The sequence below is a fragment of the Mytilus trossulus genome, chromosome 6 (genome assembly GCF_036588685.1).
Source record: "Mytilus trossulus isolate FHL-02 chromosome 6, PNRI_Mtr1.1.1.hap1, whole genome shotgun sequence".
Lineage (NCBI taxonomy): Eukaryota > Metazoa > Mollusca > Bivalvia > Mytilida > Mytilidae > Mytilus > Mytilus trossulus.
The window spans coordinates 74,713,274-74,741,040 of record NC_086378.1 but is presented as its reverse complement, the minus strand read 5'-3'; the positions used below and the strand labels follow the sequence as shown (position 1 = coordinate 74,741,040).

General features: G+C 29.9%; 1 protein-coding gene across 1 annotated transcript in view; it reads right to left on the bottom strand.

The window, feature by feature from the left end:
* Positions 1-27,767, bottom strand: part of LOC134721843 (uncharacterized) — an 83,813-nt gene that overhangs the window by 39,607 nt on the left and 16,439 nt on the right. The window contains exons 3-4 of the mRNA XM_063585092.1: positions 26,893-27,255; positions 10,878-11,319 (exon numbers count right to left, since the gene is read on the bottom strand). Of these exons, the coding sequence (XP_063441162.1) occupies positions 10,878-11,319; positions 26,893-27,255 (805 nt within the window). The remainder of the gene's footprint in view (positions 1-10,877; positions 11,320-26,892; positions 27,256-27,767) is intronic.

Genomic DNA, 27,767 nt, shown 5'->3' with positions numbered 1-27,767 from the left:
ATTATTTCACATGAAAGAACTAATCTTGTGTCACAGCCTTGATATACATACTTATATATCTATGTACTAACCAACATGTTGGTATTGAATGAAAATTAGGTTTGCTTCAATTATTTACTACGAGAAAACTCAATATTTAATAAATATTGGCAATAAAAGTATTTTTATATCACTATAATAGACAGATATAGTGCTTTTCACCTTTTAACATGAATTGATTTAGTTAAGACTGAATGCATGGAGAAATACATTGTACATGTATGAAGTTGTGAATGGAAACCTACTTTTGCCTGTGTGAAACCCAGAAAATTAATTCAAAAAGTTTTTAACTGATCAAACAGAAAATGCATTTCATACATTAATTGGCATTTATTGACATGCTTCAAAGCTGATGAATTCTTTCTGTTCACAATAAACACAACCATAAAAACAAAATGAGCTTTACCAACTTTATTGTCCTTAGCAAATGGACAATTTATCTGCCATGATTATCTTCATTATCACATTAATGGATGGCAGAGTATTAAATTGACTGGAAATAATTCTAAAACTTCTGTCTATAATTTTGTTGTCAATCTATAAACATGGAAGGCCAATGCAGATTAGATTACAGTCAAAGAGGTCACAAAATTACAACTTGTATAAAAATGTATATACATCTGGCAAGTTCAATTTGTATAGAATTAAAATAATAAATGGGACAAACGATTTAGGCTATTCATGCTAATCAGAAAAGATTTTATAGAAAAAAAAATATTCAGGTACAAAAAATGGCCTGGCAATGCCTTGGGTCAGGTAAATATAAAAAATGTCCTTTATAACTAATTCAAAATGTAAAGCTTAAAATATACAAATATATTGCAGTGACTGGTCAAACACACAGATAAGAATGGACAAGTGACAGAGGAATGGCAATTAAAGACATGTAATTTGATTATGGTCATCTAACAAATGACAACACAAGAGATATGTATTTGACAAGTATACAGGATGGTCAGACTTCCAACATATTATTGTATGAGAAGCTTCATAAATTTACAGTAAAATCAATTTGTATGTCTGATAATTACAACTGCAATATTGAGGTTGTACTGTAGCCACTTCATTGAATGAACATATTTTGGTTGTGGTATCATACAAATGGAAAATCAAACAAGCAACATAAAAACTAATTCAATCAAAACATCAAAGTATATACATCTGATAAATATCCAAAACCACTCTCCATATTATGTTTACAATTTTGTCAATGAAATTATTAGTTATGTAAATAGAGAACAAAAAAATCAAAATGAAAAAACAGGAGACAATGTCTGCATTTTTTTAGTATATAGTTCTTTCATCGTATAAAATATTACATCGACTGAATAAGAACTTTCCATTTTGGAGAATATCAAAAATTCTTTTCAATAATTTAATTGTACTACATCATTCTCTAACCTATATAAATGCATCAATATTGCTTTATTATTAGTCAAGTTTATATGCTGTTTACTTCTAAATTTAAAAAGTTCAATGATTTCAATGAATGCCAAAATTTGTAAAAAGAGTAAAGTTATCAAGAACTTAGTTAGATGGATTGATTGGTGTTGAACACCACTTTCAACACTATTGTGCTCTCATTTCAGCCAGTGTGCCCTGGACAGAGAGTATCATCAACCTTCAGTAGGAAAACTGACAGTCCTGTTCAATTAAGATCCGAGTCGAGAGCACCTGCCCTATGCAGATCCGAGTCGAGAGCACCTGCCCTATGCAGGAATCAATCTCACAACCTTTAAGTGTTGACTGGCTGGTAATACAGAAAGAAGTTCAATTACAATGTACATAGACAACTCAGCCACCATGAAGCTCCCTAACTTGGATGGAAGTTTCAATACAAAATGATTATATATAGCCACATTTATAAGTCAATGAATTAAATATTTCCACTAATATCTTATGATCAACAATCATAATTATCATGCATAGTTTCTAAAAAGACAAGAGAATATTACAAATATTTATCAAGGTAAGCTCTAGTGCTTTTTAAAAAACTATGATAAATTGTTTATTAATTAATCCATTACAAATGGACATTTTCTCTGTGTTTGCCTTTCGTGGGTGGATTGTAAGTAAAGAAACGACAATCACATCAGACCTGTCAGTGAAAAATTAAAATGTTGCAATTTCAAGGTCAAACCACTCTGACATCAACTGTTTAGTAGATTTTAGCTTCTCTAGGTCACAATACTTACCCTATAAATGGAAATTGTCATGAGACAAGACTTATTTAGGAAACATTAGTAAAGAAAATATATGATATATATAAACCCATAAAAGAAACTCTGGGGATAAAAACTATAAATTTATTATGAGGAATCTGCAATACCTACAACTATATCAAGATAGTATCTAAATGTTTAATGAAAAGTAGCAATTTGTTTAGTTTTAAATAGAACTAAATGAATATGAATTTGCAAGAAACTTATATATAATAGCCAAGTAACTATTAGTTAATGGCCCAAGTGAATGCTGATATCATTTAAAATATTCCCAAAGTATGCAATTACAGGTTCAATTTAATAAATATCTGACTTACTGTTAAGTGTATAACACAAGAAACACAACAGAAATATGGTACCAACATACTTGGGAAAGAAAAAATGGGTTTAGCACACAGTTCAAAAACCTTTTTATCTATAACTTGATTGAATTCGCTACCATACCATTATTTCCAAGTGATGTATTTCTCTGGCAATTATATCATGACGTAAATTACATGTATCTATTATTTCTCTTGTATATACTTGAGTCAAATACATGTATTCATTCTTTCACATAAATTATTTTGAGCACCTATTTGTCTTGACACCATGTATAAATAACATGTGAAGAAATTTAGGAGAGCCGACATAAATATCAATGAGACAGCAACCCTACAATAGAATAAAAATTCCAATACAGTGACTCCTAAAATGCAATCTTACAACAATGAATCAAATCAGACATCTGGAGGGTCATGTTTTTACCCCCCCCCCCTATTTTTAATAATAAGATGTATTAGACAACTGTTAACATTCATGACAGCATCAGTTTACCAATTAATACTTTCTTTGCTTATAGATACTTATCTCGTTAATATCAATCAGGAAAGAAACATAGGTATGATTTCCCCAAGGTCAAGGCACTATCTATCCTCGTCCTAGCTTTCAGTGCAATCGGCGAAAATAAAATTAGTTATATAGTATATACCCAGCTCTCTAAATAAATTGTTTTGGGGAAATGGAGTGTTAGTGTCTACTTTTTGATACCCATGCACTAATTTTCAATCCACTGGAATATAACTAGAACAGTTCTTCAGTTTCAATTTTAAAACCTATACTTTTGTTAAAGAATCAGCAATTGCCATTTTAATCAATTTGATCATTGACTGAGTTTGATCCTCAGACATCATAAAATAGAATGTTTTATTGAAATAAATTACAATAATTTAACAAACCTGCAACGCTGAGTATGTCGCTGAGTATGTCGGTGCTATCCTTGATCAATATAAATATCGATAAATCAAAGCTATAAATATCCTATTAATATTTTCTCAAGACCTTCAAATTAAATATTATCCTAAATACTTGGTCAATAACATGAATGATCACTCTCCTTCAATAACACAAACAAAATTCTGATCTCTGTAATTAATTCCTTTACCACTAATAACACAAATATTGACATTAAATATTAAACAGGGAAAACCTCTCCTTCGACCATCAAATTTATCCAGAAAACACATAAAATCCAGATGCTTGGCTAAGATCTACAATGGATTGTAATATTACACAATGATTTTTGTCACTAAGCCATGTGGAAGTCTTGTGTGTGGTAATATTGTGCTATCTACACCACTGTACAAGTCAATATCAACGTTATGTCAGCCAATCAGGACTGATATGTTATTGTTGTGTGTAGGAAACTCTCTGTCACTTTGATAGGTACAACAGAATAATTTAAAAGTCTTTAACTGTACATGTATATTATGTAAATTCTTTTCCCCTTGCATTTTTTTAACAAACATAATTAAAAAACCTACATTTGCTGGAAAGATAACTCTTAGTGGAACACTAACATTTATGTTTCCCTTATCATTATTTTGTTCAATTATTTCTTTTATCAACAATGAAATCAAAGACAAAATTTTGTCAATTAAAATATAAAAAAAAAATTACAAAATTTGAGTTTATTTTTCCAAAATAATTTTTATCATCTAAAAATTAAAAAAATGATTATTTCATTCTAATAGAAATTTTTAATTCATAATAAAGGGCTCAAATTTAATAATTGTTGTCTGCATAATAAGCAGTAACAAATATTTCATGCATATTCAAGACCATCAAGTATAAAAAAAAAATTGAAGAATTGCAACAGCTAATGATGTCATGGATGTGTGAAACATAAAAAGAAGCTATTGTTGGGTTTTTAAAATTGATCACAATCAATGCACTCTGGTTATGACTCTTTATTTTAATCTTCATCTAATTACCGGTTAAAATTTGAATTTTCAACTGTCAATCTCCCATTGTTAATTTTCCCATTCCTGCATGTCCAACTATGCAAAATAAGCACTTTAAAAATCGTAGATTAAGGATAAAATGGTAATGACAACAAAATAAAGCTATCAAAATTTAATTTTGTCATGCCTTATTAATCGTTAAAACAGACTTTGATCATTATCAGCATAATAAAATTTATTATCTCAAACATAATGACCCAATCCACCAAAACAAATATTAAAATAGGATTAAAGTTAAATACCTATATCAATATATCTAGCGATTATATATACTCAGAGCTATGCTTACATACACATTATTCAAATAGTTTTGTCCATGTAGATTATCCAGCTAACAAAATATTTGTCACTTCTACCATTCGTACAGTAACTTTATATGTCCACATGAAGTTTTTCATCAAAATGATCCTAAATCACCGACCGGTCATGAGCATGCATTAATGAAATGAGATTTATCACAAAAATCAAATCATCTTGAATTGACTGGTCTTTGTCCAGTTGTTGTAAACGCCATAAAGATCACACTGTTGTAAACCAACACCAACAAAACACCTTTGAGTAGCGTTAAATTCAAATTCACAAAATCGAGACACACCACTTTCTTCTTTAAGGGTGAAATTCACAGTCTAGATTTGCTTATTCTTTAGGAACTTCAATCAATTAATTTAAATATCAGACAGAACCAATCGCTGACTTGAAAAGTTTATTGATTCAATTGAATGTGGATTTGTACTATTTTGTCAAATACAGGTCTAATTGAAGATTTCTTTTATTACAGGGTCAGATGTCAACAAATAAATGACAGAATGTTAAACAGTTGTTCACAAATGTACATAGTGAAGTTTAACTCTTTATAAAAAGACATTTAAATTAACCTTTCTTTGTTAAACACACTTCCATGGCTGGTATTTACTTAAATGCAGACTTAGGAAATTAAATGAGTAAATAAGAAATGGAAAATCTGCTAAGACAGCTTATTATACTCATGATACTTATCATATATTGAATTGGATACTGAACTTTCGGAGTTTCCATATAAATAACTATTTAATTAAAATGTACTTATTGTGATGATGGTTATCTAAAGGACTGTCAATACTATCTTACATGTCTTGTACATGTATGACAACCAATTAAAATTTCTTTCTACAAGACTATACGTTGCTTAGATTTAAATTATCATTTTAATATATTTATTGTTGATGAAAGTAGATTGATTGATTGTTGGTTGCTTTACGCCGCATTATGATGAAAGTAGATGACCGGACTTCCTTTAAAAACTTTAGAAAAAAGTTCTTTAGTTTTGTTGTTTCCATTAGGGCTTAAATGCAATAAAAATTCAGCAAAACTGAAAAGAAACATGTAACTTTTCAGATGAATCATCTGACAAAGACTGCACATTTATCGTTTGTACAAAAACAAAAACCTAGCCATAGTCAACTCTGCATAAAATGTGATGCAGTTGACATAATTTTAAAGTTGGCCTTTGCCAATTAACATGATTCATCAACTGGCAAGGTCATACCTCAGATATGTGTAGTTGTTGAGATCTAGGACTTAACATAATACTTATCTGGGAAAGACCAATGAAATACTCAATATGAACTAATAAAGTTTTGTAAGCATACCAGTCCTAGTTGAATGGTATATGCAAGGGACAAGTCTAGATGATGCCACAAAGCCAAAGAAGGTTTCTTGTTACAGTAAGACATTAAGCCCACTGCCATATATAGATCAGTCAACACATACAATCCTAAAGGATAAAGAAGGGCTACAAGTAAACAAGACAGCAAGTTGACAGATTAATTGTTAAGAAAAGCTTCAGGGGACAATAAACAATTGGACTATCTTACTGATCAATATCCAACAGCAATAAACATTGAAACAGATCACAGTTTCACCAGGTCTTAAAAGTCTTTATCATATTAACATGTTTAACCTAAAGCAAACTCTGAACACTGGCTAAAATAAGACACATTAATTCCATGAAGTATTACTCAGTACAATCACAACCTAAACATACACACATAAAACAGCTAAATGAAATAAAACAAATTTTATAATTGTAAATAAGACCAATTAACCATGTAGTTTCCCAAGTGATGAAAATTTGCTCTAGTCGACTTTTAAAAATCTTGCAGTCAGTTCATAACATTTCCCCCAAAACACAGTGAAGAGACAAACTGAAATATATTATAACAAATTAAATATGACATTGGCTCCAGTAAGTATTCAACTGGATCTGACACAAACATTAACCTAAGCTGACCACAAACTTTGTCAGAGCTAAATTAAAAGAATATCCTTGAAATTGAGTAAAAGGTTTTATATCTAGATACACAATGTAATACAAACTTTGAATATATTCCAGGGTTTGATAAGAAATATTTCATGGAAAAGGGGCATTAATCTGGCTTTAGTACAATAGTTCCTTCAAAGCAAACAATTATATTAGATTCAGTGGTGCAACCTTGGACTTAACATGCCTGATAGTTCCAGAAATGTGTATTGGATGTGAAATTTACCAAACTATTGGAGAGCATAGCAAAACAATTGTTTTCATGAACAAACTAAAAAAAAAAAAGTTTTTCATGAAAGGACAAATTTATTGAACTCGATCATTTTCAATTAATTTTCCTTGACAAAGACAAAGTGCTACACTTACAAGTCATAGCCAATGTTTTCCTTTAGGTGTACACCTGAGATGAATAATCAAAAACTTCTTGTATTGTAATTACATTGACCTCTCTACAGCAAGGGTTAGCATTTATATAACCATCAATATTGTCCCTAAATTAAGGTCAATTATAAAGTGACATGAAATAGTGGACCTTAACAGATTTACTATGACATAAATTATCACATTTAAAGTCCACCTTTAATCCTGTAATGTGAATGGGAATACTTTAATGCTAGTAATGTTACCATACACCAATGGAATGCTTTCTGATCTTTTAAGAGAGAATTGTGAAATTAATTCAGCATACTGTCCTACAATTCTACAGATGTCAACCTTTATATAAATCTTCTTTTAACCTGTGTCTGGTCTAACAAATTGCAATGTTCAAAGTTAAAAATAACAAATTGTATAAATTTTTAAAGTCAAAAATAACAAATTGTATAAATGTTTAAAGTCAAAAATAACAAATTGTAATGTTCAAATGCAAGATAAACAAATTGCAATATTCATGCAAAGTAAAATATAACAAATTGTAATGTTCAAAGTCCAAAATAACAAAATGTAATGTTCAAAGTCAAAAATAACAAATTGTAATGTTCAAAATAACAAAATAACAAAATGTTATCAAATGACAAAATCCAAAGCTCAAAACAACAAACGAATGAAAACAACTGTCAAATTCCTTACTTGGTACAGGCATTTTCTTAAATGTAAAAAAAATGTGAATAAAATGGTTTTAATAATCAACTGGCAAATATAGCAAATTGTAATGTTGAAAGCCCAAAAGATACTATATATCTCCTTTCCTTACAAACAAAGAATTGTCATCATAAGCTAGCATTTAACCTAGCCACATTTAGTATGTCATTGTCCAATCTAAAATAAGAATCTTTTTTCTGCAGGATAAAGCTGAAACTAATCTTAGAATAGAGGGAGTGCTGACCACAGGTTTGCTGTTACCAGATAACGGAAATACTTTTATACAAAGAATATTTTAACAGACCTACCTTAACTGGCGTCAGTCAGTTTTTGCCGATTTTCAAAATGCTAGTGACAATGACAATTCATGTGTAATTGTGTGGAAAATTAAAGGTCACAATGGAATGATTTTTTTGTGAGCCCAGTATTAATTGGTCAAAGGAAGTGCCATTAATTGGAAATTAATAACCTCACAGATTATCATTAATCTCCTTCATTACACAAATTAATCAGGTATAAATGATATATTAGGACACATGTCAGACATATTGGTCTTTTTAATACTTAGTTATTTAAATTTTCATTCATATTTTTTCAATATTGTCTTAAAGTATACTTCATATTTGTTTGGCTCTATAACTATTTGGATCTGAGAATCACGGACGAGTCTCATGTAGATGAAACGCCCGCCTGGCATATTAAATTATAATCCTTACCAGGTACCTTTGATAACAACTTACAAGAAAAAACAAATTTTAAGCTTACCAGAAATGTACTAAGAATTTTAAGAATTATGTTTATATATATGTGCTAAAAAGTAATTTCAAAATGATTACACGGTTAAAAAGAAGGAGGAAATATTCACAGCAAATTTGAATATCATTGCCCCTATATATAATGAACTCTTGAACATCTTTTCGTTAAAAGTATTTCACACTTAATAAGATCATGATCATTAATTCACACCTGTAATGACAATTGGTTCACCTGTCTAACTATACAAGTACTTGTTTTCAGGATAATGTCCTCAGACAACAGTATATTTGTCATCAGTTCACCTATCCTTATTATATACTAATATATCCATCAAACAAATGGCCACACAGGTATGATCGTGTCAATCAAACTGGACAACCACAAATCATTTGATAAAACACAAGTCTCTTACTGGAGCTCGTCCACATTTTTCTTTTATTATGCCGTGAGTGCTTTAAATTGTGTTTTAACACAATTGGAACATTCTAAAACTAAACTAAACAGCTGAAGGACGCCTCCGGGTGCGGGAATTTCTCGCTACATTGAAGACCTGTTGGTGACCTTCTGCTGTTGTTTTTTTATTTGGTCGGGTTGTTGTCTCTTTGACACATTCCCCATTTCCACACAAGTTTCAAGAAAACAAGGAGAAGATTCTATTCTAAGAAACTTGATTTTGACACACACATCACAAAAAATCAGGCCAAATTGATGTCTATATGTTCCATAATGAAATTGGAAAGGATTTATATAGACTTAGCCTGTTGTGCAATTCCATTTTGCTATTATTATCATTAAAACAAAATTGAGGCCAAAAATTTTCAAATACACATGCATAAATTTTAATTGAAACAGCAAGAAAACAGAACTTACTTGCCCTCAAATTACATTGATAGTTAAAATTACCAGGCCATGTAGACAAACTATTCACTCCAATTTTCTTAGCTAGTAAGATACACCTTTGATGCCAACTTGTGAATATGACAAAAAGTTATGGTTTCAGCTGACAAAGCAGGCAAAAATTATTTTAGTTCTTCTTGCAAGGTAATTCCTGTAGGTAATTCACTAAAATATAGTCAGCTGGCAAAGAAGTCATCTTTCTTTTGATGTCAGACAACACAGTGAAGAAGTAAATTTTAATTTAAGTTGACTAAAAAGGCATTGCTATATTTGGCTCTAACTGACGTGTGAACTTTAGCCAGCCAAACAGACAAGTTAATTTTGGCTTATTTAGCTTGTAAAGAGGGCAAAGTAGTTTGATGTACAAAACAGCCAAGTAAACAGTTGAAGGTATTTTATGAACCACAAATCCCTACATAATTATGAAGGTAAGTTACAGTGAGGTACTTTTAAATTACTAAACTATCGTAAACAAAAATATTGTAAAAATGAGAAAGAAAGCTTCAGTGAACTTTACTATTGTATATTAAAATGTAATTATAATTCAAGTGAACTGATCTATGTCGAAACAAGACATAGTTGATCTGAATTGTAACCTTTTTTCCCTTCCCATACATTAAACTTTCATCAAATACAAGTGTTATGAATTGTTTGTATTGTATTGTAACCTTGGAACATATTTCTTATAAATATATGTTTCATCTTTCAATTCTCAATCCATTGTATAGAATACAAATAAAACATCTGATCGGAATATATGCTGAAGGTGTTTTCTAAAGTAATTGGTAAAAGCTATATTTTTATGTGCATTCTTTCATATGTGTTAGTTTATGACTTGATAATGTCAATCTCGCCCCTTTTCTCATTCCATCTTCAATTTGAATATCATTCACTTAACATTTATAGCCTAGACTTTATGATTGTCTATATGTGCCACTGGTCAGGAGCATAAATCACTGAAAATCAGCATGGATTTTGTTCATTGTTGAAGGCCTTAAAGTGACTTAATATATAGTTGCTAACCTTCTACATCATTTGGCATCTAGTGTAGAGTTGTCTCATTGATAATCAATTCACATTTCCTTATACAATTCATTAAATTAAAAACTATACTGTGGTCAAATAGAGTTCAAAGCATCTTAGTGACAATTTCTAGCAAGAACTACATTGCACTGAAAATCAACAAATTTTGTTAATGTGTCTAATTTGGCAAGCAGGCAAAAACTGCCTTCAATATAAAACCCATCAGGCTTTCATATAAGATTCCGACCCCTGTAGACTAGAACAATACAATAGTCTTACCTGGTCTGTTTGAAAACCTTGATCTATTGGTGAGTGCTGACAGTACTTTCTTTCCATCTGGTATTTGTCTATTCCTCTTACAATCCTTGCAGGAATCAGCACTTTCCTCTAGCTTTATTCTTTGTATACTATCTTCAAAAGACACCATTGTTCTTTGAAGTAATTTTCCGAGATCTTCATCAGACCTCATTTTAAATCGATTGGACCATTCCATATTTAAAACATTTGCAATTTCATTATTTTTCCTCAAAATCACATCACTTAATCCTTGTAAAGAACAATATTTAACAGCAAGATGTATTTGACCTCCAGATGACCTTCTGATGTAAATATATTGTTGCCCTGGTAACAGTTGTTTGGTGTCCTGCAGATGAATTATAATAGATCCTTGACAACACACTGGCCACTGAAAAGTACTAGGACATCCTGGTTCTTGGAAATTCTGCAAAGAAACCAAAAAGGCAAACTAATGAGTAAATTTGTGTTTCTGAATCGTGAATCACACCGATTAAAAGTTATATTCTGCAATGTGAGTCGTTGTAGTCTCAGATTTTAAAAAAACAAAAAAACTCAAATTTAAAACTGGTTTTAACCAAGATATTTATTGTTTGGTCTCATGAAGTAATTACTCCGATGTCACCACTAGATTTTTTAATGTAAAATTCTACACCGAAATCCTTAGAAATACTTAACTCTGTATTGTAACAAATTTAAAGTTAATGCTTGTCATGGTATCCAGTAATATTGCATTTTCTTTCTGTAATTACATACTTCAGTTTTAATCCAAATGGTTTTATTTCTTTTAATTAACAAAACTACATTTTTTTTTCAAACAATACGATTATAATCTGTACTCCAATCATCATGACCTTAGTATAAAATAACCAAAGTACTCTAATACATGTTTAGTCATTTGTAGTGACAATGTTGGTTTTGTTTTTATATTTAGTTTAAACAAGGTATATGAATGGAACCTAGGTTGAACTAAATGTAAGACGTGATAACCGATTTTATTTTAAAAGGTACAAATTCACCCTTGATTAAAAGATACAGTTAAAGACTACAACAAGAATATTTCCTAGAAAAAAACAAAAAGATATTCTAAATAAACTGCTTGTTTCATTTCAAAATACTAAGAGACATATAGCAGAGATATGTATATGGAAATAAAATAAACAAGAAAACAATGTTAAAAATTCCTAAAGGAAATAACTCCTTAAAAACATCGAACTATCATCCTAATTCTACTACTTCATCACTTGCAATGGATCTATATAAATGATTAAAAAAAAATATATTTGACAATTAGTTAAGCATTGAGACCATCAAGAGCAGACAACTCAATCCAATCTATTTACTTTAACAGCTAAGCCTGGTCAGAGGCACTCCGATTTCAATTACTACTACATGTGTACAATGAAAATCATCAAAAGTAAAAAAAAACTATATAAAGTAAACTAATCATTCTTTAGGAATTGAACCCTGTGAAAACTGAAATACTGCCTATTTTAAACAAAATCTTTGGTTTTAAATTGATAAGGTTCATATGACATACTTTTTTATTATTAAAATTATAAAATAAAATTGTATAGCAATACATTTACCATTGTTAAAATAAGTCTTAAAACTTTTAGAACAAATTAATTTGAAATAAGAACAATCCCTCTTACCTGTGTTGGTTAATAATAGTAATAAACAGCTTTGTTATTCATTACAATTTTAATAATATAAACTGTAAATGTTCAAACATGCATTTCACTTTTTATCGGATCAAAGAATTAATACTATTTACTTTAACATATCTTTTTTCATATCAGCCTTATCAAAGATCGATTAATATGCAATACACAGTTTTGATACGAAATAAACAAATAGCTATTTTATACAAATATTTTCCTATGCCAAAATTCAACAAATTTCTATTCTACAAAATCAACATTATTACAATCCGTCTGGTATAGATCTTTAAACAGATAACTTATGATTGAACTTGTTATTAGAGTACAGATTTGATTTTCTTATTAAACTTCATAGAGGTTAAAAATCTTCAAAATTTCCCAAGATTTCCATGAGAAAACTGTAGACCAAAAGCAAACAGGTGCACACACTTTTATACTTTAATCTCAGGCTAAAAAAGTCCAAGCTTGTACTCTGCAAGTATGCAAACATAGCACTGTCATATCCATCCCCTCCCCTCCACACACACATAATGCATAAACTGACATCTCCAACACTTTATGAATGAACTGACAAAACTCCTCATACAAGCCATGAACTGGAATATCCAACACACAAAACATGAACTGACTACAGTTAACCAACACTTTATGTATGAACTGACAAAACCCTTCACACATTATGCATGAACTGACATCTCCAACACACAAGGCATGAACTGGAACATACAACACACAAGACATGAACTGACTACAGTTAACCAACACTTTGTGTATGAACTGACAAAACCCCTCACACATTATGCATGAACTGACATCTCCAACACACAAGGCATGAACTGGAATATCCAACACACAAGACATGAACTGACTACAGTTAACCAACACTTTCTGTATGAACTGACAAAACCCCTCACACATTGTGCATGAACTGACATCTCCAACACACAAGGCATGAACTGACAACAGTGAAAACCAATACTTTATGTATGAACTGACAAAACCAACCTCATACTGCATGAACTGATAACTAACATGCATTAGGATTGAACTTAAGCTCGAGCTGACGATTATGCATGATCAGAAACAGAATTTTAGCATTGAAAAAATAATTAATAAAAACATGAGCTTTCCCATTTTACTTTGTTACCAAAATTGTTTTCCCTATCTTTTAACTTCCACAGAATTTAAAGGAAAACAAATAGGAAAAAATCAAAACAGATGTGTGGAAACAGGAATTTAGGGAATGAAATGATTACCTCTGATGAAACGACTTTCTCTTACTGACCAAACAACAACAGCAAAATAAATGCTTGTTAAAATTAACCTTTTCATGTGTAGATTCTGGTAACTGTTACAATAATACTTTAAAATTTCAGAAAATTGACATACCATTAATTATTCACTTTAAATTCTAACATTTTCTGTACCATTGGTGGTAACCCAAATACCCCTATCTTTTAAATCATGTAAGATTGAAATATTTCCACAATAAGTTAATACATCAATCTGGTTATTAGAAAGAAAAGATTTCCTATCATGTGACAAGTCGTACAATAGAAAAGGTTAAAGCGGTGGTATTAGGGTTACACTCCTACCAACTTAAATATTGTAATTGTGTACAAAAACTGACCAAATTTCTTATGTATTCTTAGGCCGTTGTAAAAAAATAATTTGTTTAGTAGAAAACTTAAATTTAAGTTCATAGCATAATGCATCAAATAAGTCAAAGATATTATCACATTAAGAGTCATAATACTTTTTTGTGCAGTCCAAAAATCTGGTAAAAAATAAATAATATGTTATAGTGTAAATATATCAAGCATATAATTTTGACTTCTAAGTTAGCACATTTTCAGGAATGTTCCAGTTAAAATAACATGAGAAACCTTTATTAGTATAATAATTATCAACTGCAATTAACAACCAACTCAATTTGTAGTGGTCAAATAATAAAAGCTCATATATGGTGATTTTCCTTTCAATAGCTTTCTTTCATGTTTTACTGTACAATTCAGTCTTTAAAGCTAGCTGAAGTTACTAATATTGCTTTTAAGGCCATACAGACAACTCAAGTGCCTGTTTCATACAAACCATTTTTTTGTGGTCAGCATTTTTATGTTTGTTCAACTTTGTTGAGTAAAAATATTCAAATTTCTACTACTATAACTGATCATCTTTCTTTTGCATCCTTGTACATATAACATTTGTTACCAGTTTATGACAGAAATTAACCCAATTCTTTGAAAGGTTCTTGCTGTCACACAAATTAATATCACCTTTCATTCCAAAGGGTCTTATATTTGTCAAAATATTTTAAACAAAATCAAGCTGTGTGATTTTATACAAAACAAGAAAAGGCCATTTCCTTTATGTCACTTCAATCTTTTGCCTAAATGATATTTAACTACATATATTCAATAACTGTTGAATACATGAATAATATTAGACAATTTTTAATTCTTATGATAATTTTTTAATGGTATCAATTGAATGTTCTTCAAGTTAAATTTTCATTGATAAAACTAATGCATGTGTTAATAGACCATATCAGTTCCCATCATTCTTAAACCTGTAACCAGGGTTGCAGACATAACCCCCCTTTTCTGTCTACATTACTTGGTAAACACAGGGAAATAATATGCAGTGAAAATTAAGTCCTTACTCCTATAATCAACCATCAGAACTGCTTGAAGCAGGCCAGATTCTGTTGTGCCATCTTAAAGTCTTCAACAAATGTTTGAATTTACAGATGAAGTATAAAAGTTTTTCCAATGGAAGATTTTCACCTTTAACTTTGTAGTATAATTTTGCAAAAATATCTTTAAGAAAATATTTGAGCTGTTCTAATTTTTGTTTATTTGAATGCTATCTGAAAACTTTTGTTCATTCAATATTGCATAAATAAGATGAACTATTTATTTTTTAATTAAAATTACTATTTTATATGTTTCGTACTTGTAAGTAAAAAAAATCTCCTACCTTTATTCAATAAACCTATGCAAAGTATGACCAGTTCAAACCGTCCACTACACAGGTGACAAAAAACTTAACCGATTGTGTCCATGAGATCGTAAACTCCTCACAATAATAAAAAGATGTTATGTCTCCATACTTAAAATATTGACAAGTTTTTATCTGTTAATCATATTTGCTGTGCATTCTGATTCTATACAAAAGTCTCAGGGTTTAAATTTCACCTGTGTTTTTTGTGTCCAGGTAGGCCATTTTAAACAGGTATACTGGACGTCAAGATTGTCACATGTTCATTATCAAGTGATAAATCTTCAAATGTCAATTTGTTTACACTATTATAGTCTTAAAAATAAATATACATATGAGTTCTAAGAATCATAACTTTGAGTTTGACTGTTTAAAATATACTGTGATGTTTATTTTTTATCTGAATGTGAAAATTAACATACAAAATTCATTTAAATGATAAAAGAATAAAGTAAAAATTTAAATGTATAATGGTGACCTATAGATGCTTGCATCTCATTTGTACTTTGGTAGATTGAAGTTGAATGTATCCCGGGCAATCATACTACATCTCCATATTTAAAAAAAAAATTGTACAGTATGTCACAACTTTTTAACAGATATCTTAATACAACTTAATTGCAAATAAAAAAAATCAACTTTTTCCACCTTTCATCCCTAAATTCAAATTTTTCAACTAGTTTTATACAAAATCATTATTGCTGGGTAAAGATGAGTTAGTAACCATGGGCCATCTTCTCATCAAACAGAGAATGTCCTATACAGGGACTTACAGATGATCTATTATGACAGGTTTTAAACTTTCTTTTTGATAAATATTTGTAACAGTTACTGTGCTATACTTCTCCATGGTATTTATACAATTGAACATTATAAAGGTGACAATACTAAACAGTCAAACTGTGAATATGGTCTGTCCTTATAAAACAGTTTCTAAGGATAGTGTGTATTGTTACAATAGATAATACCATCACTTCATATAAATATTTCAGTTATAATGTTTGAGCTTAATGTCATGACACTTTTGTGGGTGATTTACCAACAGTGTTGGACCTAACTTAAGCTCAAGCTACGATTTGATCCACAATAACAAAAGTAACCAAATTTTAATTGGTCATAAAAAAAAACAAATCATTCTTATGCCTTATTTTCTATATTAGAGTAAGAGTACTTTGGTAAAAGAGAATGTGTCAAAGAACAACAACCCAACGCTACCAATGGGCCTAGACGCACTCATGTCCTGCTTCAAGAAAATGTAATTCACTGATTCACTTTATACTGAAAAAGAAATCATTTTTCAGCTAAATTTTCATTGTAAGAGAGTCTATCAACTCTAGTGTGAAAATACATGGTTTTCTGGACTATTTACTAGTAATGTATCATTAGACTAGTGAGACTCACATGCATTACAAAACTATAAAGGTGACATAAATGACAATATAATCAGATAATATTACACCTGTGTACAGGTAATTAGGTAAAAATAAATGATCATTATTTAATATGTACTGACAAATTCCTGATTGATCTTTAGTATTTTTTAATGACAATTAATCAAGAATATAACCAAAATATCTCTTCTTACAATTCTATTGATAACAGAATATACCATTTCTGTTATTGAGATTTGTAATTTCTTGTGACAGAATAAAAGGTCAGATACAGGGTTAATATGTCAATGAGACAGCAATTCTTCGAGGCTAAAACATAAGAGCATTCTAGACCCCACTGTGTACATGCTTTATAGTTGCTGCTGTGGCATTTAGTATCGACACAAGGCAAGAGTCAAACTGAGAATGACTTAATTTGCACATAAAGTTTTTCAACCGAAGTACCACAAAAGGTATGCATCCTACAGAAATCTTGACAATTATTACTATCATAGAGGTCAAATGTTAAATAATTAAAGTCAAATGTTAAATGTCAAGGTCAAAGTGACCTGACATTGATCTTTGACATATCCCAACTCTAGATGCATCATGATAACATGCTTGGTCAGCAAGGTATTCTGCGGTACTAAAGTTATGTGCAGGACTCAAATCAGACAAGGTTTTAAAATCAAAGGGGTCAAAGTCAAGGTCAATGTGTTTTGACCTTGGTGTATGAAGCACAGCAGCCTATGATGCAACTGATATTTGTGTGTTTATTATAAAGAAGAATTTTTAATTATCCCCTAAAAGTAACAGATACATTCATTCTAAAATTTTGTTTTTAGTACATTGTATTAACAAGTAACATGTTGCCACAATCTTCTATAATTTTAACCAATTCAAGAAATAAAATGGTTTTTTTTAATGTATGTTAATAGCTTTGCAAATATTAGCATAAGGCCTTATTAAGCAATAAAAAGACAGCTTTTGTTTAATAAACACCCCATTTTCATTCTCAATTTTATCTTGTTACTTTTTTCCTGTAAAATATAAGCTCAAATACAGATGCACTCTATATACGTAAAAATTTCTAAAAAAAACTCTTGAAAATTTGCTGTAAATTAAAGTGTGGCAAACATGTGACAAACTTCCAACAAATCTTAAATATATGGTAAATCAACTGTGACAAAAAGGTTAAGGAACCAATTTTTCAATCAATTTTAGACAATTAACTTTTGGTAAAGGACCCTACCCTGGTGATACACAAATAATTATTTTAAGTATAGGACCCTACCCTCGTGTTACAAGGATAATTATTTTGGGTATTAGACCCAACCCTTGTAATACTATCACCACATTGTCTGTGGATATAGATGTATCATATATTTATCTAATATGTCAACATACCTTGTGTCATACCTAATTTCACAATTTCAAAAACGAAATTTTTATTCAAGAAGATATTATTTGTGGAAACACAAAACGATGACACCACTGAACATATGAAAACAATAATATTGACTTTCATTCATGTGAAAGGTAAAAATCTGCTAATGGGGTGAATAAACAAAAGGTCTTACTTAAATTTCATGGGTGTGTTCTTTTGTCTTATTTCCTTGTTATTTATGGGTCAATCTAAATCGCTTTTTAATACAAGTGAAATATGATTATTCATGTCTCCATATTGCTTTTTCACTTGAGTAATACACACTGATTTAGATCAGACGAAATATTATGTTTACAAATATATGCCATAAAAATGTTAATTTCTTTTGATAAATGATATTATATAGAACTATTTTCTTACAATGTTTCTCTGCAAAGTGATAAAGCAAAATTAAAAATTGTGAAAATTAACACCTAATAATTCATTTTAAATCTTTTCAATTCAAAACCAGAAAAATACATTTTCAAAAGTATCTATATGGTAAATCTAAAGTAATTTTCAACTCAATGTGGCAGAAAAATTGTTGGAAAGATAAGAAAAAGTCTTTTTCTCTTTGCAATGTTAAAAGACTGCGTAAATGGCTTCCGTCATTAAACATGAATCAGATATGAGTGTATATTTGACATAGTAGATATCAAACCTCAATTTATGCAATTGGGTAATTAAGTTAAACGACTCTGTCATGATTTTGCACAATATGTAAATGTATTGTGTCAACTTTAATTTGTACTTTTAACTTTGGTTTCATTAAATTACCATCTAATTGTTAAGACAGTCAAAACCCATGAGCAAATAGTTGAAAATTATACATCTGTGAGCTACCGTAAAACACAAATACTAAGCATTTCATATGCAGATTCAAAGTTAAGAGTATCTTTTACAGTCTACTCATAGTTTTGGTCATCCAAAGTCCTTATGACCCTATTATTAGACTGATATCTTTCCAAAGCATTTTTTGCCGAAAATATGTTGTGCATTTTTAAAAAAGTGCAAATTGAGAAATTACTGAATTATTTTGTTGCTAAGTCACACTATGGGATTTATAACCCGTTTACACCAGTTATACAGTTTTGTTTAAAAATAAGTTAAGTTTTTATAATGGCATTTAGCTAAGTATATCCCATACTTGACTTCCAATTAATTTCCTATAAAAAATACAAAGATGTGGCATGAACCAGAGATCAAAGGACGTAAAAGGTTAGCATACAGCCTTCAACCTCATAGTAAGCTATAAAAGGCCAATATATGACAAAAGCAAGAAAACTTATGCCAAGTAATCATAACAACTGAATGGGATGATGTTATACCTGAACAACTGAAAGTATGGCAATAACTCTTAGGATCCTTTTTAATGGGTGGAAAAAGGAATAGACCTTGAACAGCAACTGCCTCATTTTAGCAACAAGATCACCCTGTAAATACTTCTGAAAGTACCGGTAATGCATATTCACTATATTCAAGATTATAAATCTTTTGTTTGCTATATAATGAATGTTTCACAACAATTTCATTATTTAAAGTTTTAATTTAACTGTGTGAACCCAAAAATAACAAGACAAATGAAATAACAAGATTCTTCAACCATTCATCATGTTCATAAGGTCATTTTCCTTTAAACTCAGTATTGATACAAAACACTACTTAATTATTTGTCATAATAAATGTACCTCAAAAAATTTCCATTCTGATAAAATGCATATATTAACCTTTTAAACCTTTTAAAATAGTTTTGAGCAATTAAAATAAAAATGTGACAATTTCGTCAGTATATATATAATTATATATAAAGGATAATGTAGTTATATACCACCCAGATAGATATATCAAGTCTATAATCAGACAAGGAATCCTATAGTATAATACAAAATAAAGAGATTATAACAAACAAACTAAAAACAACCTGCAGACCTGTACTTGTGCATCTGATAGAACTGTTGATAATAAGATATTTATTATCTTTGCATCTTTTTTAAACAAGTATTTGCAAAATATAATAAAAATCAAAATTTAGAATTGGCAACAGAGAAACAAATTACTGAAAAACATGTCATCTATAAATTCCTCACGTAGAAGGAATTGATACTAAATACAAATGGTATACATTTGGACAAAATTTAAATCACAATTGAGATAAGTATATAAGAGTATCTCTTTTAAACTGATTCACAACTTAAATGTGATTTATATGCAGCAAACGTACAAAACAGAATTTTAAATATCACATTATTCAACAGATACAAACATTTAGAGCACAAAACTGCACCAATCCTTAATTTTAAACTGTTTCTAAGGACCTATTTCACTTTCATCTTCTTTTTTATTGTTTTTTAAATCTCAAAGTGTATTAATGAAATTTCTTTGTTCATTAGCATAACATATGTTTACCATGCAACATACATTTAGAGGTTTTATAGTAATTGCCTGTTTTGGTTTTTTTTTTAATAAGGGGGGGGGGGGGGGGGGGTAAGCTGCACATCAACAAATGTACAAGGGGAACTAATCAGTGTGGTTTCCTATTTAGTCCTATCTGTTGAGTCAACATCTAAGTTGGCAATAGGTCCAAGACCACAATTAATGACCCCGCTTTTCGTTGTTCACCAATATAGTTCCCTTTAATTATAGTGTATTTTTTCTTTATTTTTTTTCTTTCCCGTTCTCATTCATTTCTTAGCTTTTCTGGGGTGGGAATGAAAGAAGAGAGCTGAAATAAACTTTTGGATGTTTTATTTTAACTGATTTTAATAAGGAAAGAGTGATTAGGCCAGGTGCAAAAAGGTTATATTTACACTTTTCGGAACATCTCTTGACTTGCCTATAGGGGTATGGATGTGTATTGGCCAAATTTGTATGATGTAAAGATGCAATTTTCCTGAAAATTGCATATGTTTTGGGACTTGAACTGTACATTACTCACACAAAAAATTAGACAAAAAGAACAATTAATTTTTTTTTAATGCGACAAAACGTTATAAAGAAATGATAGAAGAATTAATTGTGGTCTCGGGCCTAAGAGGTACATTTCAGCAAATTTTGAATTTATACTTTGACAACTTCTCTGAATGATCTATTGGTATTTATTTGTCAAACTATATGAGAAGAAATGGTTTCCACTTTTATTTGATAGAAATTTGTAAAAAAAGTCACTTTTCAGCTAATATGCCCAAAAAGTAGCTTTTTCACTTTTTTCAATATTTTTGCAAAAGCAGCATTCTTAATTTTTCTCTGACATTTTTTTTCTGATATCTATTTGTGTTTGTGGTATTTATTTCATGTGTTTTACTCATTTGTGAACTCTGAACACAAAGAAAGGTGGATAAAAGCATAAAAAGAGTGCAAAATGTGCTGTTTTAATAGTCTAGGTCTAGCGGTCCGTACGAAGCAAGTGAAATATGAAGTTCTATGCACTTAAAAATTGTATTTCTTTAAACAGATTGCACTGAATCTATATCAAAAGCACTTATTACTGGTTGTTTAAACTTGTCTGTTTCACAGAATACCTTTATTTTCTTCTTCTGGATGGCTGGTGGTTAAAATATTGGCATTTTAAGACTGAAATTTCATGCAGGTTTTAAACAGTAAATTGAAAAAACTTTGCATCAGACCATACTGTCTACATATATAGTTATAAGCAACAGTCTTGTTACATCCAGGCTTCATATTTGATCATATCTTAGCAAGGATTTGGGCAAAAAGAAGCATATTTCCATCTCCAATATCATTTATAAGCAATTAAATATGGAAATACAGGGAACGGCCTAAATTGACAACTTGTTATTTTAAGCTTGACATTGCTTAAGACCAAGTAAAACTCATGTGTTATACTATTTGAAACTTATATTTACATGAAAAGAATATTTATGATATGTTAAATGTTTTGTTTTAACTAAACAACTTCAGAAAATTGTTGTAAGTGGAAAATATTACATTTCATATAAGGCCTCACTTCATTTGAAAACCTCTATTTTTTGGCATAGGCACATGTAAAATTAACTTTTGTCAAATTTTTATAAGTCTCATACATTAAGTATGCTATCCTTTACTTTGAATAGATAATATCTTATACATTGAGACATAAAAAAAGTGCAATTTGGTGTTTTGGGGGGACTTTTGAAGCCAAAATTTGAAAGTTGAAATTTTTCTATCTATACGTCACAATTCAGCAACCAAAGTTGAGATATAAAAAATGCCACATTTTCTAAAATATATATCATATGGCTATGAAACTTTGTAAACTGACTTATAAAACACTAAGCTTAAAACATGCCAAGTTTTATTGGAATTGGTCAAGTTTTTGGCCCCTAATAGGTCCAAGACCACAATTAATGACCCCGCTTTTCGTTGTTCACGAATATAGTTCCCTTTAATTATAGTGTATTTTTTCTTTATTTTTTTTCTTTCCCTTTCTCATTCATTTCTTAGCTTTTCTGGGGTGGGAATGAAAGAAGAGAGCTGAAATAAACTTTTGGATGTTTTATTTTAACTGATTTTAATAAGGAAAGAGTGATTAGGCCAGGTGCAAAAAGGTTATATTTACACTTTTCGGAACATCTCTTGACTTGCCTATAGGGGTATAGATGTGTATTGGCCAAATTTGTATGATGTAAAGATGCAATTTTTCTGAAAATTGCATATGTTTTGGGACTTGAACTGTACATTACTCACACAAAAAATTAGACAAAAAGAACAATTAAATTTTTTTTAATGCGACAAAACGTTATAAAGAAATGATAGAAGAATTAATTGTGGTCTCGGGCCAATACTTTGAACACTAAATCCAACAAAGAGCTAAGTTTGTTTTTGTAATAATGAAAGGGGGTGTTTGATTCCATAGATTATATTCAAAACAAGTCTCAATTCAAGTTGTAAATTTCAAGTTTTACTTTACATTAGGCTTAAACAATTGTTTACTTATGCCTTAACTATATCTAATCAAAATTAAATTTAAAATATTTTAGATAAAAACTACCAAATAATCAATCCTACATGTTTCAAATTTTAAAACTTAAATATCTTAAGGTTTATATACATAAAAATAAAAAGGAATACTTTGGACCTTTTTTGTGTAACAAAGCCGACAATACAAAGCTTAAATATAAAACTATCTTTCATTTTTTTAGAATCTTTTTGTCATTTAGGCTTGAGCAAACAAAAGACTTTTTTAAAATTCTGTTTCTAACTGAAATAATTATAATACACACCCTGGTACTAAAACAATAGAAAAAGATTGAATTCACTCTTAAACACAATAGTAAAAAAAAAAAACAACCCTATCACATGTATACAGATTACCTAATATCGATAACTATAAGCCTATTACATACCTACATATCTGTACAAAGTGATTTCTTTGATATTTACAACTTCAAAGGAATACATAATACTGTAAAATCTTATATCATTAAGTCATGTATTCAAACATTTATCTGTAAAATGGAACAGACTTATCTATTTTTTGTTGAAATATAATATAAGAATTGCGACATTTCTAAGTTATCATGTTTTTAGTGAACTGAATAAAAGAGAACAATTTCTTTACCTTCATATATATGAACAAACCAACGCAATAAATAACGAATATCACAATTTTTATAATTTTGAAAAGATAAACAGGACAAGTAACTGTTTTTGAAAATTTCTATTGAGCACATTTTGGGACAGAAGATATATCTTTAACCAGCGGTATGATGAAAATTTATAAACAAAGAATTTTTAAGATAAATATAAATGCATAAAGATTTAAAATCTGTGTTTTATATAAATACTTCTTTAATACAATTTTTATCAAATATCTACTAGTAGGCGGTACAACAAAATGTTGACATTTTTTTCTTTTCTCTTTAATCATACTAGCTAACATTAAAAGGCTAATATTTGGAAATCTGAACAAATTTATATCTTCTCATTCATAAATTTTAAATTTATATAAAGGTACATACCTTTTACAATAGCTGTTCACCCAAAAAGATAAATTGTTTTATTACTGGGTAGTCTACAGGATTTATACCTTTACATACTTATCAAGGTATAATTATGTTACGGATCATTACAACTTTGATCGCAGGTGGGCATTTACAGCTAGTCACATATATAATGGACATTTACAACAAGTTCACAATAACAGAGTATATTATTCAAATTTGCATTTAATTAACCCTGGTCAATTCAAACAACTTATAATTAGTTCACTTTTGCTCTCACTCTAGTGAATGAGCTTTGGTTAAATTTTCACCATGATACTAATTGTAAATGTAGGAAATTTCAGTCATTGAAAACTGTGCCTATTCACATCATGCATTATATGGCAATTCATTTATTATCATTTTAGTTTTACAATTAGAACATTTACAGCTGATTGCATTGAGTGTGTAGGTAAAGGTAGCTTGCTTGCTAGCTGACCCATGAAGTCATTATTAGGTTAGGTTTTAGAGTAGGCTAGTCTTACAGATAACTAATTTATTTGTCAGTAGGACTAGACTACTTCAAAAGGAGGGTAGTATATATATCTTACCTAATATTGACTTCACGGTTCAGCTAGCAAGCAAGCTAACCCAAGATATAACCTTTACCTACACACTCAATGCAATCGACTGTAGGTTAAAAAAATAATTGTGGTAGGCATCAATACATAGTGAGGTCAAATCAAAGACTTTTAAACAGGTTTGTTGGTGCTTTTGCACTAAGCATACACCGTTTAAAGAGTTTGGGCTAAGACTGCAGGTCAGCATGGAGCCAGTTATGGTGACAAGTCTTCTTGCAGGCTTATAATACTTTGTGAACTAGCACTTTAAAATCTGTCTCAGTATGTCAGTTAGGTACAAAGCAGGATTCATATTCAAATTCAATGTATTATGTACATGTCCTCAATATGCACGTAATATGATGATGGACATTAAACAGCCACCCATTCATTGATATCATTATTTATTGTCACATATATGGAACAGTTCAATCAATTAGTAATACCTCTGAGGGCATTGGCATCATAATATGGCTACTGCAAAATGATAGGTTTCTACTTTTAAGAGGTGAGGTCCTTCATATAAAATGAAAAATCATTTTACAATTTAGAATGAAAAATACAGGATATTCAGTGACATTTACCAATACAATAGTGTTAAAATCAATAAAATGACATCCATAAAAATTTCAATTGAATACAGCTAATAATTTAATTAAAAATACAAGGATGAAGATAAATATATACCTGATTCAAATCTGAATTAAGTCACTGACAGTTTACACAATTAACAAAATATAGATAAATAATATACATTCAATTAATGGACAAAGATACAATAAAATAATTTTTAATTTTTAAAATAACTTTTCAGGTCTTTTACTCCCCTCCCCCTTCTAGTCCTTGTCTCAAATAAACTTGTGATATTTCAAAACAATGACGTTGCATAAAATAATTGTCATCTTAAATCTATGAATACATTTTTTCATTTTAATTTAAGCCATAGCAATCTCTTTTGTTAACTAAAAATGTGACTAAACAAATCTATTTAGCAGTAAACTGATGCTCTTATAGACTTTGGCATTAATCATCATTAAGTCTATTAAAAATTTAAAAAGCCATTAACTCTGATTTGAATAACATATAAAACTCAATTAATAAGGATATGATCCACTAATACAGGATTATAGGCCTAATTAAGGTAAAGAAGTATACAAGGCTTGATACACATTTACAGAAAAAGGACAAGGTTAGTTCTTGGATTATATATAGTTACTTATTTTATACCTAACAATATATCATTGACATTCAATTATAAGCTTAAAGGGCTACACAAGGTCTAGCTACAGAACTGTAGCTCTTATAGTCAATGGGGTATTATTTTTGTCCTCAGTCAACATACTACTTTTAAGTACATATATATATATATATATATATATCCTCGTATTGAAATCATATATTAAGGCTATACTTGTTACAGTACTTGCTAACCAGAGATGACCAAGAAATACAAATACAATATCCCAAAGTACCATAAGAGCTATGATTCTGTAGCTAAATACTAACAGAGTTTTAACATGGTAAACTGTCAAATTTAGTGCAAACTTTCATCATTAATGGATAAAATATTCATGGGTCATGCATACTGGTTAGCAAAATCTTGACCATTTGACTTGTAAATGTGCTGATTTATAGCGTCACTCAGAAAGATATATTCCCACCTAAGTGTATATCATCTTTTATAAGGCAAATAAATATTTTCAGCAATGCATATATACTTGCTGTCAAAGTAGTTAAAATGTTTCTGAAATTAGAAATTTTTTAATTAAAAAATCTCAAAATTTCCTGTATGACATAACATTCAAATTTTCACCATGAAGACATGACTTATAGTTACATTGCCTGAAAGCCTTTCTTCTTGAATGTGTTTTCATGCAATGCTTATGTTCCATAAATACAGAGGTTTAAATATAAGCCCTAAAATTTACCTTCAGCATGCCTTTTCTAGATGTATCCTATGCTTAATATACTATCATGGCTATCTGGTAATCAGTCTCCTTACCTTTTTCAATGTTTTGATGAGCTCTAGAGCTGGGTCTAGAAAGGTATCACAGAAATACAACATATAACCACTGTATTTGGTATTCAGCTGTACCACGGCCTCTCTCACAGCTTCGTCTGTACATTCTCCGTAGACAGCTCTGAGTTTACTGTAAAGATACTCTGTATTGTCCAAACATCTCTGTGTGGCATTAACTCTGTATGGAGGCACTGTATGTTTAGAGTTACCACCCTTAGTTCCAGGATCAATGGCAACAGATCCACAGGACCCTTGAATCCTTTTAAAAGTGTTGTTAGCAGTTTTATTACAGAGTCCATCCATTCCCGTCCTGGTTGATGTGTTTTCTGTATCTCCTGTACTAGACTGAATAAATAATCAAAAATTTACTCATGAATAATTTTTCAAACAACAATGATAAAAGAAAACATTTTCATTAGTCAAGTATACAGGTCTATAAATGAATACTAAATACATACCAATCTGACACAGGATTTATTCGTTATATAACTCATAATATTTTCATATATTTTCTAATTATACATGTCACAATAACACTATTTTAAATGTCGCGGACATGTGTCAAAATGTGTCTGCAAAACACTGTACATCATGTACATGTATATGAAAATGAAACTATCAAACTGAGAGATAACACTAAGAAGAAAGATTAATACATAGAGATACAGCCATTCAGCTGACTATGGACTGCTGTGAATTTTGTAGTAACCATTTGTAGCTCTATATTTGTAGTAACCACTATCCATTATGTGTTATGAAAGCTAAACAGCGCAAATAATAGATTTTGTTTATAATAGAATATTGATGTATTTAGCCTGTTGAGTAAACTAAAGTAATCTAAACTGAAATCTTTTATT